Source organism: Scomber scombrus, chromosome 14 (assembly GCF_963691925.1).
Source record: "Scomber scombrus chromosome 14, fScoSco1.1, whole genome shotgun sequence".
Lineage (NCBI taxonomy): Eukaryota > Metazoa > Chordata > Actinopteri > Scombriformes > Scombridae > Scomber > Scomber scombrus.
In genome coordinates, this window is record NC_084983.1 from 1165013 (window position 1) to 1182443 (window position 17431).

The following is a 17431-nucleotide window of genomic DNA, read 5'->3' on the forward strand; positions in this document are numbered from 1 at the left end:
TTGAATATGAAACACATCCTTCATATGATCCGCTCAGTTCATCACTTAGTTTATGTGCGAAACAACGTCCAGTTTTAATATTTACGACAGCATTTAAAAGCACCATACTAGCAGCAAATTCACCCCTCACGTGGACTATCCGACGTCATTGCTTAAACACGTGTATCGGCACGGGATTGGCCAAACTGCTGCGGTTACGTCACCGCCGATCTGCTAAGTGCACTGACGCACTCATTAATATGTAGCAGACGAAGGCGGGGCTACGCAAATGAACATCATGGATGCTTTCAGTACATGGTCTGACTAGCGGGGGTTCCGAGAGTCGGACACCCCGGTAAACTGCAGCTTCATCCTGCATCAGTGTGACCATGGCCTAGGCTTTGCTTTATTTACTTGATGAGAAAGTCTTTTCCACGGTCAGTTATAGAACATATATATATATAGACATTTATTTTTTTACATTTTGTTTGTCCAGGATGGATGCCTAAACTCAGGACTGGAGGAAATCTTGCCTCCCTTGTTGGATATGATGTTTTCCTGCTGTCAAAAGTGATCAGTTTCCTCTTATAACGTGGATTAAATACTGACAGGTGAGTGAACTGCTTTTACTTTGAGTTTGAAAGTGTCTAAACTTTTGTCCAGTAACTTAATGTCCTGTTGTGTATGCACTGTAATAATACGCCATGTCAGCTGTTGTGTAAGCCTTCAACGTGTCGTTTATAATGTGTATTATGAATGTCACACAGGCTGTGAATGAGGAGTTGTCATGTGTATTTCCAGCAGGTTTATTATTTTTTTCTTGGAGCAGCGGCAGCAGTGTATTACATAACAGTGTTGGGGGTGGGACTGTACAGTCTGCCAGGGACCATCTTATCAAGTTCAGTCTGCTGCAGCCTCACCCGCATGTGCATGCTGTCATGTTTACTGAGGAGGCTTAGGCCACACACAGTCACTGTCAGCCTCCCTCGTGAATGGACTCGTGAAGTCTTTTGTTTATATCAGCTTTATCGTGAAGCAGGTTGTAGTGTCTTATATATAAGTGTTTGTTATTCAGATGATATTCAAACACTTTGTGAAAGTGAAAGTTTTATCTAAAGATTATCACTAATGACAAAGACTATGGTGGTATTATTTTATGTTCAATGATTTTTATAGTTGTTGTTTTTTTAACAGGATATAAACTAGACTGCCTGTAAACCAATGCAATCATTCTATATTATACTTCCTTGACAAACTTAAAAGTTCAGTTTTTCATTTTCATCCAGCTTGAGATATTTACTTGACTCATGTGCTGTTAAATATTTGTCTGGCCACAAATGAACTGATCCATGACCACTTCTAAAAACAGCATGGCAAGAAACTTTTTTTAATTTGCAAGCGTTCAAGAGCACAGCCCTGTTAGATTAGATCATTGCATGTGTTACATTTCTTTTTACATTTACATGATGGTAGCAGTGCTTTGCTGGAAATGACCATAACACCATTCTGATCATAAATCACAAACTTGTCCAATTTTTCAACTCGTCAGGAAACACAATACCCCCCCAACCCCACCCCACCCCCCCATTCCCCGAATGCAGATAGTCCCTGCAGTTCTCACTGCCAGTTAATTAGGTCTGTTTCCTGTACACATTTGAAGACAACACATTTGATGGAATACGTTGTTTTAACACTGCAGAATCCTTATAGATAGATAGATAGATTGATAGATTGATAGATGGGACACACTTTAAAATCAAGCACCTAGCCATTCAGTCTGCAACATTTGTGAAAGAATGGGTCATTCTGAAGATGGATGGCAGCATACGGAGGGTGTTCAGAGTTCTGATAGCTTGGGGGAAAAAACTGTTGGTGTGGATCGTGTGGATCTTGCCCGGATGGTCTGGAGCCTCCTTCCCAATGACAAGATTGCTAAGAGGTGGTGGGAGGGTCAGACATTATGTTGGAGGCGTTTCTGACACACCGGTCTGTATAGACATTCTCTATGGAGGGAAGAGAGACACCTATGATCTTTTCAGTTGCTCTCACTGATTCCTGCAGGGACTTGCGGTCCTTGGATGTGCAGTTCCCGTACCAGACAGTGATGCAGTGAGTTAAGATGCTCTCAATGGTTCCTCAGTAGAATGTTGTCATGATGGATGGAGGGGAGTTTACTTTTTCAGTCTCCGGCGGACGTGGAGGGGCAGCTGGGCTTTCTTTGTGAAATTTCCTACCTGGTAGATATTCCACAGTCAACTTTAAGTGGTATTATTAAGAAGTGGAAGGGTTTAGGAACAACTCAATAACTGAGTTCCAAACATTTGGCATTAACATCAGCACAAAAACTTTCTTGCTGGGAGCTTCATTGAATGTGTTTCCATGGCCGAGCAGCTGCATGCAAGCCTTACATCACCAAGCACAATCCCAAGCGTCGGGTGGAGTGGTGTAAAGCACGCTGCCACTGGACTCTGGAGCAGTGAAAATGTGTTCTGTGGCGTGACGAATCACTCTTCTCTGTCTGGCAGTCTGATGGACAAGTCTGGGTTTGGTGGATGCCAGGAGAACGGTACCTGCCTGATTGCATCGTGCCAACTGTAGTTTGGTGCAGGAGTGATAATGGTATGGGGTTGTTTTTCAGGCTAGGCCCCTTAATTCCACTGAAGGGAAATCTTAATTTCAAGGATTTCAAGGAAGCATCATTGTCATTGCCACAACATGTACTAGACATGGAGGGAAACGAAATACCGTTTACACTACACTCCCACCTAAAAATATATAAAAACATATGGAAACATATAATAAACATATAAGACATATTACACAGTACATTACATTTAAATGCTTCAGCATACAAAGACATTTTTGACAATTCTATTCTTCCAACTATGTGGGAAACAGTTTGGGTAGAGCCATTTTCTGTTGTAGTATGATTGTGCCAAAATGCACAAAGCAAGGTCGATTAAGACATGGTCCATTAAGACGGTTTAACTTTTCCCTGGCCCTGGTGAGAGGCGGGCTTAGGGACACTGCAGCAGGTGGAGGTGGTGGTAGAGGTGCGGTTGCAGGCTGCCCACAATTTACAACAGCAGGGCTATTTGTTTTATTTTATCGTTGCAACCTATGCTGACTAACTACATACTATGTACCACTATATTTGTTGAATTACAGCATTTGTGTTTTATTGCTGTTCAAGTGTAGCCTATTATATGGCTATTCAAACATATGTCTGGTAGTTGGTCTGTATGGTCGGAATTCTGGAATATTAACGGCCATATTGGCTATTTGAAAAAAAATTCTAGCATAAATTCTGAAGGCAACATATCCAAAACCAAAATGGGTACCTGTAGCAGGGAGGAAACTGTTAGGCTATACCTAGGAACCCCAGCTCTAGGTGTTCCCAGTTGGTACTGATGACCCACCTGGTGAACAAAGCAGAAGTCAGTCTCAGAAGCACAAGATCCTGCAAAGCTGAGTGAGAGTTTTTTTAGCCTGATGTATGTGACAGGAACAAGGGGAGCATTACTGTCTATCTCACCATCAAAACTCTCAATGCCAACCTCTGAATATGAAAGCAAAGGTACAATTACGAGTGAGAACATTTACTTCCTGAGGTACAGAATCACTTGCATCAGAAGGGCGAAACTGGCGATGCTCAGTTTGATGGTCATACAATTTTTTCAAACTACCCTGTGCACTTCCCAAATTCCTCTGTGCCACTTCACAATCAAACCTTTGGCCAACAACTGTATTGGGACAAAGCTGAGGAGGCTCAGAAACCGGACTAAGTTTCCCAGCGAGCTGACATGTATGGCATATCTTGACATATTTTGAACCATCACACCTTAACCAAAGCCAAAAACAATTCAGGACACAGTCATAAGTGTTGTTTACCCCCTAATTCCCACAACTATCATGTGCCGTTTGCAACACTACATCCGCAAATTACTCAGCACAACAACCTGAAAATTCACTTCCCACTTTCTCACCAGCAAATCTTCCTGGATAAAGTAACCATGAGCAACATCTTATTTTTTCAACAAGCAAAGCCTCATCCCACAAAGCAGATACTGATGAATCAGCCCCATGGTTCTTAATCCATTCCTCCCTCGAAAACAGATGGAGGAAAATCAGGAACTGAAACCACCTGTTCTGCAGGCGGATCTGGATCAGATATGTCACAGCTCTGTGTGCACATCACAGCACAGGCTGAGCCAACACCATCAGGTGGTTCTGGAGTAAAGACATTAGGGCTCTGTGCACACACCATGACACAGGCTGAAAAACCGCTGGATCACTCCAACCACTCTCATATGGCTTCCCAGATTCTAGCGGTTTGGAAGTAATAACAAGAGACTTCGGCACATCTGCCCACACAGCACTACCAGCCAGGTCATTGACCACAATCATAACCACATTGTCAAGTGGCACTGCCAGGCGCACCCCAACAGAACAATGCTCTGTACCAGCTCATCAGCCCTTTTGGGAATGAGGCCAGAACCAATATAAAAATCTGCACACAACCATCTCTGTTTCAAAACTATAGATCACAGCTGAAGCATACACGATGAGCCAAAACATTTAAACTGCTGACAGGCGAAGTGAATAACACTGATTATTTCATTAAAATGATACCTGTCAAGGGGTGGGATATATCAGGCAACAGATGAACTGTCAGTTCTTGAAATTGAAGTGTTGGAAGCAGAAGAAATGGGCCAACGTAAGGGTCTGAGCACCTTTGACAAGAGCCAAATTGTGATGGCTACCTAACTGGGTCAGAGCATCTCCAAAACAGCAGGTCTTGTGGAGTGGTCCCGGTACCCAGTACCTAGTAAAAGTGGTTTAAGGACTTGCAACAGGTTCATGGATGCCCAAGAGTCATTGATGCACATGGGAAGTGACAGCTAGAACCATCTGGCCCAGTTCCTCAGAAGAGCTACTGTAGCACAAACTGCTGAAAAAGTTAATGATGGCTTTGATAGATGTTAGAACACACAGTTTGTTACAGCTTGCTGCATATGTGGTTGATTAGCAGCAGACCAGTCAAAGTGCCCATGATGACCACTGTCCACCACTGAAAGCGCCTACAGTAGGCATGTGAGGGCATGAACCATGGGGCAATGGAAGAAGGTGGCCTGGTCTGAGGAATCATGTTTTCTTTTAGATCATGTGGATAGCAGGGTGCGTGTGCATAGTTTACCTTGGGAAGTGATGGCACCAGGACGTATTATGGGCCAATGGAGGTAGTGTGATGCTCTGAGTAACGTTCTGCTGGAAGACCTTGGGTCCTGGCATTCATGTGGATGTTACTTTGACATGTACCACCTACCGAAACATTGCAAACCAAGTACACCCCTTCATGTCAACAGTATTCCCTGATGGCAGTGGCCTTGTTGAGCAGGATAATGTGCCCTGCCACACTGCAAAAATTGTTCAGGACTGGTTTGAGGTGGATCCCCAGATTACAACTAATAGGACTTAAATGATCTGCTGCTAACATCTTGGTGCCAGATACCAGAGGACATCTTCAGAGGTTTTTTGGAGTCCATGTATCAACAGGGCAGAGCTGCTTTGATGGCATAAGGGGGACTTACACAATATAAGGCAAGTGGTTTTACTGTTGTGGCTGATCAGTGTATGACGATGTCAAGGCAAAGGTGAATGATACTTGTCCACTGGACACTTGTCCTTCCAATGACGCCCCAAGGTAGTAATTACACACTCTGGTACCCTCAGGTTACCCGGTTATGCAGGCTTAAGCAAGGAACCCTCTCTACTATCTCTATTACCCCAAGAGCATGTCTCTGAAAAACTACCCTCTTGCACCAACTCAAAAGCAGCTGATTCAGCTGCTTTGAGTGTGGTGGAGGGCTTCACAAAGGGCTGAACAAAGCTCACTTATATGGAACACGTCTTGTTCAAACAAAGCCAACAAAGTATTATTTCTAATATCATCCTTACGTTTTCTTTCCGCCACAACAATCCCATTTAAAAATCCAGACAAGGAAGACATTTTTACAAATGACCGATACAGACAGTAATGTGTTCACTTCCAGCCATGCACTTGGGCAAATGACAACCTCCAACAGAGAATTTCACCCTAACTGCCTAACCAGGGGGGTATTCCAGGTAGGAGGTTCAACAAACTCTGAGTCCCACCCTGAACTCTGAGTTGACTTACTGTGAGATGGGAAACTCTGAGTATCCGGTTCCAGAACAGCTGATCTGAATTAGTTCAATCAACTCTGAGTATGTTAACCTTGAGTTTGGCGCGTGTGTGACCACTATACAAAGCCATCATCAATGGAGCCCCGATACCTTGATTCACCATGGCAACTACTGAGAAAAAAATATCAAGTTACGTCACCTCACTGTAACTGGAGCTCCCCCTGCAGGCCTGTGGTTAATATGAACATATATTTCACAAAAAGTAACACCGCTGCAGACACTAAGGAGAGAGAAGCAGCATGGGAGAAAACTGCTGCCCGAGTCAATGCTTAAGTTTTAATGCACCACTCCACTGACTTAACTTACCTCACTTAAAATTGTAGCATACAGGTGAAAAAGTGGTGTAACGTATTTGGAAGCAGCTAAAAATGAAATAAAAAAACATAATTCAGAAAAGTAAGGCACATTCTGCTGGGCTATGATTGTACCTCGCTTTGATTTTATTCATAGTTGACGTAGGTTATTAAACAAAGTAAATATTCATTCAGTTTCTACTTCAACATGTAGTAATTTAAACCCCCAACAGAAAGCTGTTGAACACATATGTCCTCTCATCTAATATCCTGCTTACTAGATTAACATTTTACACTATTTTAACACTTTTATTTAACACAATTTTACATATTATACATATTGGAGTCATTGATTTTAAGACTAAAATGTGAAGATGTATACATGAATATTAAATAAAATACTTCCTAAAAATAAGATGAACAAGAAAGCAGATATGGCCGGAGAATGTTAAGAAATGATTGAGTGTAATGAACAGTGATACCGTTCTAACAGATATTCATCTCAGAATGAAAGCACATCCAATTGAGCCCTGAGTACATCTCCCGACATAAGGCATAGCTAATTAATTCTGCCTCGATAGCTATCAGATTGCAAAGAAACAGACAACCCATGTCTGTCAGCTTGCTTCAGGTGGGAGGAGACAGGTAGAAACTCAGGGTTTCTTACAGAAAACCTGCCAGCGAGCAGGTTATGTTCACAGAGTCAGTTACCATGGTGACTGACTCAGAGTTTCAGTTACCTCTCTTTCTGGAACAGATAACACAGAGTTTCCCTCATATCAGGGTTAACTTACTCTGAGTTTTCACATAACCCACTTTCTGGAATACCCCCCAGAACTTATTAATAACTCACCCCTAGTCTTCATTGCCGCTTGTGGTGGGTATTTATGCACTGAAGACCAGCAGGCTTGTAAAGTAACCTGCAAGCAGACAACCCCACAAAATCATGTGGATGTGCAACCAAGACGAAAACAACTGACAGTAACCACATCGTCACAAGACTACAAAAACAACAACAACAACAACAACAAACTGACACAACCCAAAGGTGAAATGTCCTGCAGCCTGAGGATGGAATCCTTGTAGATAGCGTATCAGGGCAGTAACACTTACCTTCTGAACAGAACATGACAATACAACACCAGGTCAGAAACCAATGCCTCAAGAGAAAAAAAACACATGGTGCATCTCCAAAAAAACAGAAACCAGAGCTACACCAAAGCAAAACCAATCCACACAGCCCTGGCCACAAAACATGCAGCCGCTGCCAGCATGCAGCTGGACCAAGTCATCAGCTGCGCAGTCACACCAAGCGCCAAACTGCTGCCTCAGGCCCAAAAACAACTTTCAACACAATAACCTTAATGGACAAGCCCCCAAATTGTTATGATCAGGCCACAACAAATAGGACTCACACCAAGTTGAATTGTAAGAAAATATTTGTAAATGAAATTGTATGAATCAATGAACAAAACATGTAGCACAGTAGTTAGTGGTGTAAGTGGTGCATGAAATGATGAGGATCTAGTTTCCAGAAGAACTGATGGCATACAGAAGGTATCATCAACATAAAAAAGGACAAATATAATTTATACTCAAAGTGTGTGACTGTGGTGAGTTAAGTACATACTAATTAATGCAGGAATTAGTGCACCAATTTGGGTGTCTTAGTACTTAAGTGGTTCAAATGCGTACCATATAATTGAAGTGTGCCTACTTCAATCATGGGATGATTGTTGATTGTTGCATGCCATCCACTTCTCTGTCCACGTGGTCTGTCTGATTCCCCTGTCTGGAACTAGTTAAAGCTTAAACATCAACATTTCTGTCTTTATGCGGTCATGTTAGCCACTTACAAATGACTTATTTTATTATTTACTATACACTAAATGAATGCAGGAGTCACACAGATAATTATTACCTTTTTGTCAGAGAAGCTCTTTAACATTGATGTGGTCCCTTTTAGTCAGGATCATGGTAGTTATGATTCAATCTGATGCTAGTATCCAGTATTCAGTCCAAAGCTCAATACAGTGTATACCAGCACCCCTGCTTGCTTTCAGGTGAAAGACAAACCACTGCATCTTGAGGGATCAAAGAACATGATTGTTATAATCAGGATTCAGACATTTTACACTAAGAAATTAGCTCTCAATCTTTGCCATAGCCTGGTAAACTTAATTACCAAAAGTTTAAATTAAAATAAAATAAAATAAAAATCCAGTGCTTTGTATTACTACAGTTAACATTTGTTCTGTATGCCTTCATTTTAAAGGTCTGGAATGCCAAAGGATCAGGGGTATTTTGGGGAGCGGGTCGCCCGAAACGCCTCAAAGAATGCAAAGGATAAGAGTAACAGTGCCACCCTGCGGGCATCCCAGGGTGGCAGCCACAGAGAGCAATCTGGAATGGGTGACATGAGCAACCGCATGCTGCGCCGTGACTCAGAGAAAGACTCTGAAAAAGACTCGGGTTACTCAGGTGAGCAGAAGTCAGTTTCCATGAATACCTGACAGGTGTCACTTAAAAATGTTCACAGGAAAAATTGTCACATGATGTCAGTGCTAATGAACACACACTAGGGTTCAACTAATACCCAAAGCTTCTATGACACATGGTTATTTATATATTTATTGATTTGTTTTGATCTTTATAAATGGGGAGTTTCCCTGAGTAGTGCCACACCTTGCTACTGTATATCCTCACACAGTTACACACAGTCACACCTGAAAGCTGCCCAGTGCAGCCACAGTGTAATCAGATGGTCACTTAGCAGCTCCACTGGTGAAGTGCCTTGCTCAGAGGCACCTCAGTGTTGGTAGTGATGCCTCTCCATCATTAGGAGAGCTGCTTTGTCACTTTCCCCAACCAGATTTACTCTGGTCTGAGGATCGAACCAGCAACTGTCTGGCAACAAATGGTCTACTCTGAGCAATAGATCACCGCTTAGTTTTTCATCTGTTCATTTGTTTTCCAGCAACTGAACCAGGATTTATCCTACCAGGAGACATTAACAATCTACAGTGTGCACAAAAATACTTGTGTACACAGCAGTTTGTAAGGCAGACTTATAGAGAAAAAGTAGAGCGTGTATTATTTACAAATATAAATAAGGTAGAAGTGGAAGATCATTTTTGCTGGCGTACCTGAATATTTGTGCACAACATACTGAATTTTCATTTGTACTTCTTTCATCAGGAAGTGGTGCCAGATCTAACTGTGTTTCAGAGAACCTCACCTACACATTGGCCATGGTGTTAACAATGCCCTTTCCACTGAAAAACATGACAGCCTGCCAATGTTTTATATATAATAAAAGTTCAGCCTGAGTCTAATTTAACTAGTATATTAGTCTAATTCATCATTTTCATTTGTTGGCTATGCCTTGTTTCTCCTACATGTTGTATAACGTGTTCCTGCCCCCTCAGAGGCTGGCTCAGACTCTGTCCACACGGATGTAGATGACCAGCGCAGCAGTGTGAGTGAACCTCACAGGGAGAGCAGCAAAAACTCCAACAACAGTGTGAATGCTGCAGGCCACAACATGCCTCCTTATGGGGAGCTCACCCCCATATACGTCATCAAAAACCTGGTGGTCAAGCCGGTGAGATATCCAGTTATAAATAACAACTTGCTGTTTCAGGCATTTCACTTTGCTGTATAATTAATAGAGATTCAAGTAAGGAAATGGTAGAAAAAATTACAATAGTCAATAGTCAGTGTATTATCTTTTATGAAATAAGTGTAACTTAATAGTTTCGTTCATTCGCTGTCATCAGATAAACATAAATTCATTTTTTAATTGACTAATAGTCCTTGCAGTCTTATATTGAGAGTCACTATGTTAACTATATAGAACAGATCAAATAACATTAGTATTAGTAGAATTAATAGTTAATGACTCTTTAATACACAAACAGCTGACAACTGGATTTGTCAACAGACACCAGTACAGTAGAACTGGAATATACCACAAGGATACAACTGCTGTTATTTTCACTATGGATTAATCTGATGATATGAAGTCATTATTTTGTTGATTAAACATATGAAGAAAAGCAAAAAATGTCCATTAGAGTCCAATGTTATGTTTTCAGATGTTTTGTCCAACCAACAGTTGAAACCCCACAAAAACAGCAAATTCTCACATTGAAGAGTTCTTTGAAAAACTACTTGAATAGTTATGATAATTAAAATTGTTGCTGATTAATGTTCTATTTTTGTACTAATCAATGAATCCGCTATTTGTTTTCACTTTAATATGTGCTTTGTGAAAATTGTTAAGCCTACAATAACATTGATTTTACAACCTGTAAGGTTTAACTAACTCAAACAGTCACCTATGTACACACCCAACAGATACAAAGAAATAAAAGCATTCATTTGGAATAGTGTTTGATATCCACCAACCAAAAATAATAAATATAATATATAATTATTATGTAAATAATTATAGAAAAATATCTTTTTTAGCAGCTTCTTAGCGGCTTTGTCTGTGGGCTGTTTGGTATTGAGCAGGTAGGTAGTAGGTTTATCAGAGGTTTTTACTGAAAACAGCTGCCTGCTGCTTCTAGAAACCACATTGATGAGAATGCACCAAAACAATGAAGCAATGGACCATAAAACCAAAATAATGATCTGAAAGTGTCTAAAATGCTCTGTTGGGTAGAGAGGGACAAATGTCTATGGACGTTTTTGCATGAGTTGGGTGTCCAATAAGGTTGTGAAAACAACCAAAACAGACAACCAAACTCCAACCACAACATAACCCCATAAATATTTAACTTTGACAATTCAGGTTTGAGGTTGTTTGTTGGCTTTGGTTGATAGACTCAATTCAGGGCAAAGTTATACAAGGAACACATATATATAACATGTATATAATATATGGTACTGTGCAAAGGTTTTAGGTAAGGGTCCTTTAAAAAATGCCATGAGCAGTTTTTATATTGATCAGTCAACTTGTTCCAAAGTTGAGTAAACAGCAGAAAGCTAAATGAAATGAGTATAATCAGTGAGCTGCTTTGCCTCTCCTCAGTACACCTGCACACAGTGTTTCTGGTACTCAGCAGGTCGGTTATTCCTGCATCTTGGAGAAGTTTCCACAGTTCTTCTTCTGTGGATTTAGACGTCTCAGCTGCTTCTGTCTCTTCATGTGATCTCAGACTGACTCCATGATGTTGACATCAGACTGATAGTTCTTAATGACTCTGGCTGGATGTTTGGGCTTGTTGTCATGCTGCAGAATAAATGTGGGACCAATCAGATGCTTCCCTGATGGTATTTTTTTAATAGATAAGAACCTGAACATCTAAAGGGCCTAAAACTTTTGCACAGTACTGTGTACATACATTCTATATATTATATATATTTACCAATCCAACATTTATTTTTATTTATGTCTGTGTGCTACAGCTAATCTATTTGTGTATTTAACCTCTTCCCCATCTTCTGTTCTCTCCTTTACTCTGGTCTCTATTTGCTGTTCACATAAAACCTGCTAACAACCTCCTGGTGGTACAGTCTAGACCAGAGCAGCTTCTGCATGGTCCCCTGGCATGGAGCGGGGATTGGCACAGCCTTACCACTGCCAAAGCGCCCACCCAGCTCTTACTGATCCAACAGCCAGCAATACCTTCATCTTCCTCTTCATCCAGTCTATCAGCACCACAAGGTCAAGCTAAGAAAGGAGGCAGCCGCAGCAACCTGAACCACAGCAGCAAGAACTCATACCTGCCCATACTGAATTCTTACCCACGCATCGCCCCCCACCCCAGGAAGGAGAGTCATGAGGGCAAGGGTGCCAAATGGGTGGAGGGGGTCAAGGAGAGTGGCAGTGAAGGCCACAGCCAGAGCAAGAGAGTGTGCACTGAAGAAGAGAAGAGAGAGGCTGTATCTACCACCAACCACCTCCTCAATCCCCAACAGCAGCACCAGAAAGAGGGTAGGGTCCATTCCCATTCCCAGTGTAAAGGCAGAGGGGGCCACAGCCCCTCCCCAAGCTCATCTCACTGCCTGCTGCCCAACTCCACCACCCATCCCAAATCCCACCATTGCCAGCAAAGCTCAGGCTCTGACAGTGTGGGTTCACCCTCCGTCTCCAGCTCCCAGACACCCTCGCATCCTTCTTCTTCTGACTCCCCCTCATCCTCCTCTCCCCCCTCATCTTCTCCCTCCTCTTCTACAATGCACAGCCCGTACCACTTGGCCCCAGACAGCTCATCCACTCGCCAGCGCCGTTTCCTCAACACAGCTGAGATCCTGAACCAGTCAGGACTGCTGGCCATCACGCTACGCACCAAGGAACTGCTGAAGCAGAATGCGGCCACCGAGAGAGAAATCGCCCAGCTCCGTCAGCACACCCAGCTCCTGTGCCAGGCAGCCCAGTCCAGCCAGAACAGGGGCAACGAAGATTCAGACAGCATCAACAAACTTCTCCAGTCCATGAGTGAGTCGGGCTCCTACCCAAACCTACACTTCAATCAAGTGAAAGAGCTCAGCAGCAGCCACCAGCAGAGCGAGACTAAGGGTGAGGAAGACAAAGAGAAGGACACTGACATGAGAACCAGTAAGACACACAGCAACCCACTGCAGAACCTGATGTCGTTTTACAACATAGATGATGGAATATCACCACCCTCTCCACTGTTTGCCCCCTCACCAGAAACTGAAGAGACAGAGCATGCTGACTGTCCTCTGGACTCCATGTCCTCCTCTGTTCCATTTTCCCGGTCTGTCCCTGAGCAGGGACATAGACAAGCAGTCATGGATAAGAACTTACATGATCTCATGTTGCCAGAGAGCTCTACGCACAATAACTATCACCTCTAGCTTCCTGTGGAGAAGGACATGGATGTGTAATGACTAGCAGAGTAACATGTGGACATGGTAATGAATATAAAGGTGTTGAAATGATTAACACACATGATTTACAGTTCAATATGGTTAATATATTTTCCTACTTTAAAGTCAGGGATTTTCTAAATCCAGGTGTCCATTTTTCAGCGATATGTGTTGCCTTCTGTGGATGAGCCTGTCATTCAGGTGGCCACATACACAGTGTATGGACATCCAATATGTCCAATATGTGACATGTATCAAATGATAAAGGCAGCAAAGGCAGCCAGACAACTGACATCTGTTTACAGACAGAACATATGTTGTTTCCACCTCTCAGGTCTGTGGTGCAGATTCCCAGAAGTATAGGCTGATAACCGGCGAAGTTAGTAAGTGTTTCCTCCAAGAGTTTGACCGATAAAAAGATCAGTTCACACAAGCTTTCAGTGAGTGGCTTATTACAGTATTTTCTTATTGTTTTGGCTCAGTTTTCACAAGAGTTTTAAAACTCGGAGCCAAACTGATTCTAGATTCTTCCCTTTAAAACCATAAGCTGCCCAGAGTGCGAAAGTCCACGCCCTCAGAATACAGACAGCAATTTAAATATTTGTTACTCAACATACAGAATCAATGCAACATCAATGTTTGTTTGCAAGAATGTGTCCTTGTTTTACAGTAACAACAGTACCAAGGTGGGCAATGTGGCCTCATATCTAATTAAAAACATGACCACAATTTTTTTCCTTTTAATTATTGTCAAAAATGTTGCAGTATATTAAGAATCATTTACTGTAAAGTTTAATGTGGTTAATGTTAAATGCTTTAAGAACAGTCGCAGTCATCATTTTGTAAATGTGTGATATTGTGAGATTTTGAGGCCAAAATTAGTGGTATGGAATTTTCTGTACAAGAAATTTTTTCACATTGAAAATTGAGCAAAAGGCAATTAAATAAAATTCTAGGATTAATGGATATGGAGTGATACAGATTATGTAACACACCCTCTTATACACTAGATATGATCAGTTGATTGCATTTAAATTCACAAACTGGCAGTCGAAAATATGATTGTTCTTCATGCTAGTTTTGACTGTGAGTTTATGATACATGTGAATAGTCACATCAAATGACATGTATGTTCACAGTCTGAGTACACAGATAATTATCCATCAGATTTGGCTGAATTGGAAAGCCTGTTCTATCAACAAACATGGTTTCTGTCACACCTAAATAAATACTGTGGGTGCATCTTATAATCATCTGGTACAGACGTGTCAAACTGATCATCTGTACTTGGTCAAGACCACTTGCTGTGGATATCCTGTCCTACAGAACTGTGTATGTTGACATTGCACACTGTAGTTTTACTCCAAGGATGACTGAATGACACTGATAATCATATACCAGTAGATGTATGGTCTTGCTTGGAAGTGCATTATGTGGATTATTTGCTTTTGTTTTTTTGTTGATTTTTTTCTATTTTTTTTCCTCAGTCATGTTTGAATGTCTGAAGAGTGCATGAAAGTGTGTGAGTGTTTGTAAGTGAGTGTGTACAGATTTGTGATGCAATAGCTTGTAAACATGCATTTGCTTTCCAAGCTTTCATTATAGATTTAATCAATGATGTATATTGTAGATTGGTTGTAGATGTGGGCTACTGATCTTAAATACTGTCAAGTATAATCAGGCATATGGCAAAACAAATGAACTGTCTCCACATGCTCTCAGACAAAACCTTTAAACAATAAATATAGTCTGACTCATGAACAAATCTATTGAGATTGTGTGTTTTGTTTAATAATGATAACTTTGGTTGTTAAATGTCCCAAAGCAAGCACTACAAAATGCTGTACAGTACAGCAAACCACCTGTTTTAAGATGTTGTTTGAAGTCTAAAAAGGTGCACTTTAAAAATATTGTATTCGTACAGAAATCGTTAACTTGTGTTTAAAAAAAAAAAAAATCTGAATTAGTAGGCCTGTGTGTCTTTTAAACTGAAATTGGTGAAGTTGTCCTACATTTCACAGAAATAATAAGATCTAAATAGATCATATAAAGTTGTTAAACAACTTGACTAATTACAGTATGCATGACAAGAAAGAAAACACTACATATTTCTTAATTTTAAAATGACTTTCTTTGATAGAAAATCAATTCAAATAATTGACCTTTTATCTAACATGCATTTGTAGATTGTGTTGCTCTGTTGTCAAAACTTAAAGGAAACTCTTGAAGGATGCACATAGAATAGTCCGAATACTGTCATGGGGTGTATTTTTGAGGCATACATTGAAATTGTTATTATTTTCTGTGTGCATATGTAATGCATATGTATTGTCTGTATTGCTCCACAATACAGACATAGGTTTGGTAAAGTTTAGAACCTGTCTTACTGCAGCCTTTTATTCCTCAGTAGCAGTATGGAGGAGTGTGTAAACCCACCAATCAGTAATCCTGAAACAAAACTGAAGACTGCACACAATGAAGCAGCACTACAAGGAATAGTTGAGCTTTTTCTTCTGTCAGTGGCGGATTTCTGAGATGGGAAGAGAAAGCCAGGCTCATTTTCAGGTTCTGTTTGGTTCTGTGGATCCTGGTCTATCTGTGCAGCATGTGGACCACGAAGGCCTGACTTCATTTGCATGTAGTTTTAATATGTTAAAAGGTATGTGTCATCACACAGCATCCACTGCCATAACACACTGGACATGTAAAAATGAAGCTCAGTATTAGTGTAAGACTTGGTCCAGAGCTGTCAACTCTCACGCAATCAGAGTGAGAGTCACAAAAATGACCTTTTTCCACACACACTCACGCTACGTTGCTATTTCTCACGCTGTCAAAACATAATACTGAACTATCTTTTAAAAGTCATTAGTATGGACCCCCCAACTTTTACCATGTCATCCTAGTACAGTACATCACTTTATTCACTCAGAACGCTGTGTCAGTGCTTCATTATTAAATCCGTTCCGCTTGTTTATTGGAGAGAAAACCCAAAACAATGAAACGCAGCTCCATGTTTTCACTGAGACCGACACACACACCCACACACACGCACGATTGCATGCGCGCGGCGAACACACACTGCACTGCTGACGCTCGGTTGATAACAGACACTGGGAAGCTAAAGGTGGGTCAAACAATATTCAGGACAATTTTAACTTGCTGAAACTAAATAGTGGTGTTTTGTGGCCTTTATATTTCTGTGACAAAGTCTCTACACAGACTGTTCAGTATTAGAGATTTAATGATTGGTCACTTTCTTCCAGTTCCACCATCTCCCAGTAGGTGGCATTGTTGTTCAGTATATCTGAAAACAGGTTATTAGGAGGGATTTAAAAGACATAGTTTGAAAGGATAAGACTGTGAGTAACATCTGCTATAAAATAAAGCGACCAGTTGTTTTACCCTGCCTTTTAAATATATTAAACAATATATTTGTGAGCCATTTTAAAATATTGACATGTTCAGAAGAAATCAATGTGCTGGGGGCTGAGAGATACAGACAGGGTAGGAAAATCTAAAGTATTGCGAGGCAAACACGTTATTGGCTTTGGACTTCCCATGAGAATTGCTGACAATAACAAAAATACAGAATATTGCCAACTTCATCCTTTAAAGATATTCAGGCAGAGAGCTGGTGAGGTCTGACTGCAAAAGCTTGGTCACCTTTATACTGTTCTCTCCAGAACTGGCTGTTCTAGTCCAGAGGAAAGAATGTGTAGCCTATATTATTTACAGTTATCCACACAGCATGGAAAGAAAAGTCTATATATTATTTACACAATCAACAATGTAAGTTAGGTAGAAGGGGGACATTGGGTACACTTACTGTGAATAAAGTTCATATTTATATGCAGAGAATCACATTGCTTGGTCTCTCAAGTACAAACCTGGTGTTGTGAGAACAGATATTGACTTTGCACCTGAATTTGTCAGTGTCATTATTTTTCTTGTTTATTTGTTTTGGCAAATCTTGAAAAAGTGTAAATAATATGTGTACTTTTTGTCTCCAAAAAAGCCACTGTCAATTTGAATCTTTAGACTTTCTTGGATGAGGAAAATCTACGACCCAATTCTCAGTATTCAAGAAA

At 41.0% G+C, this 17431-nt stretch overlaps 1 protein-coding gene across 2 annotated transcripts; it reads left to right on the top strand.

The window, feature by feature from the left end:
* Positions 1-258: 258 nt before the first annotated feature.
* On the top strand, positions 259-15089 carry LOC133994266 (CLOCK-interacting pacemaker-like). 2 transcript variants are annotated; one of them, XM_062433499.1, is made up of 5 exons: positions 259-334; positions 476-590; positions 8773-8978; positions 9926-10101; positions 12021-15089. In XM_062433499.1, the coding sequence occupies exons 3-5, from the start codon at positions 8780-8782 to the stop codon at positions 13326-13328; spliced, it is 1683 nt and encodes a 560-aa protein (XP_062289483.1). In that variant the 5' UTR covers positions 259-334; positions 476-590; positions 8773-8779; the 3' UTR covers positions 13329-15089. The 2 variants fall into 2 exon arrangements, with proteins under 2 accessions (XP_062289483.1, XP_062289484.1); XM_062433500.1 differs by having other exon boundaries at positions 259-590.
* The last annotated feature ends 2342 nt before the right edge of the window (positions 15090-17431 follow it).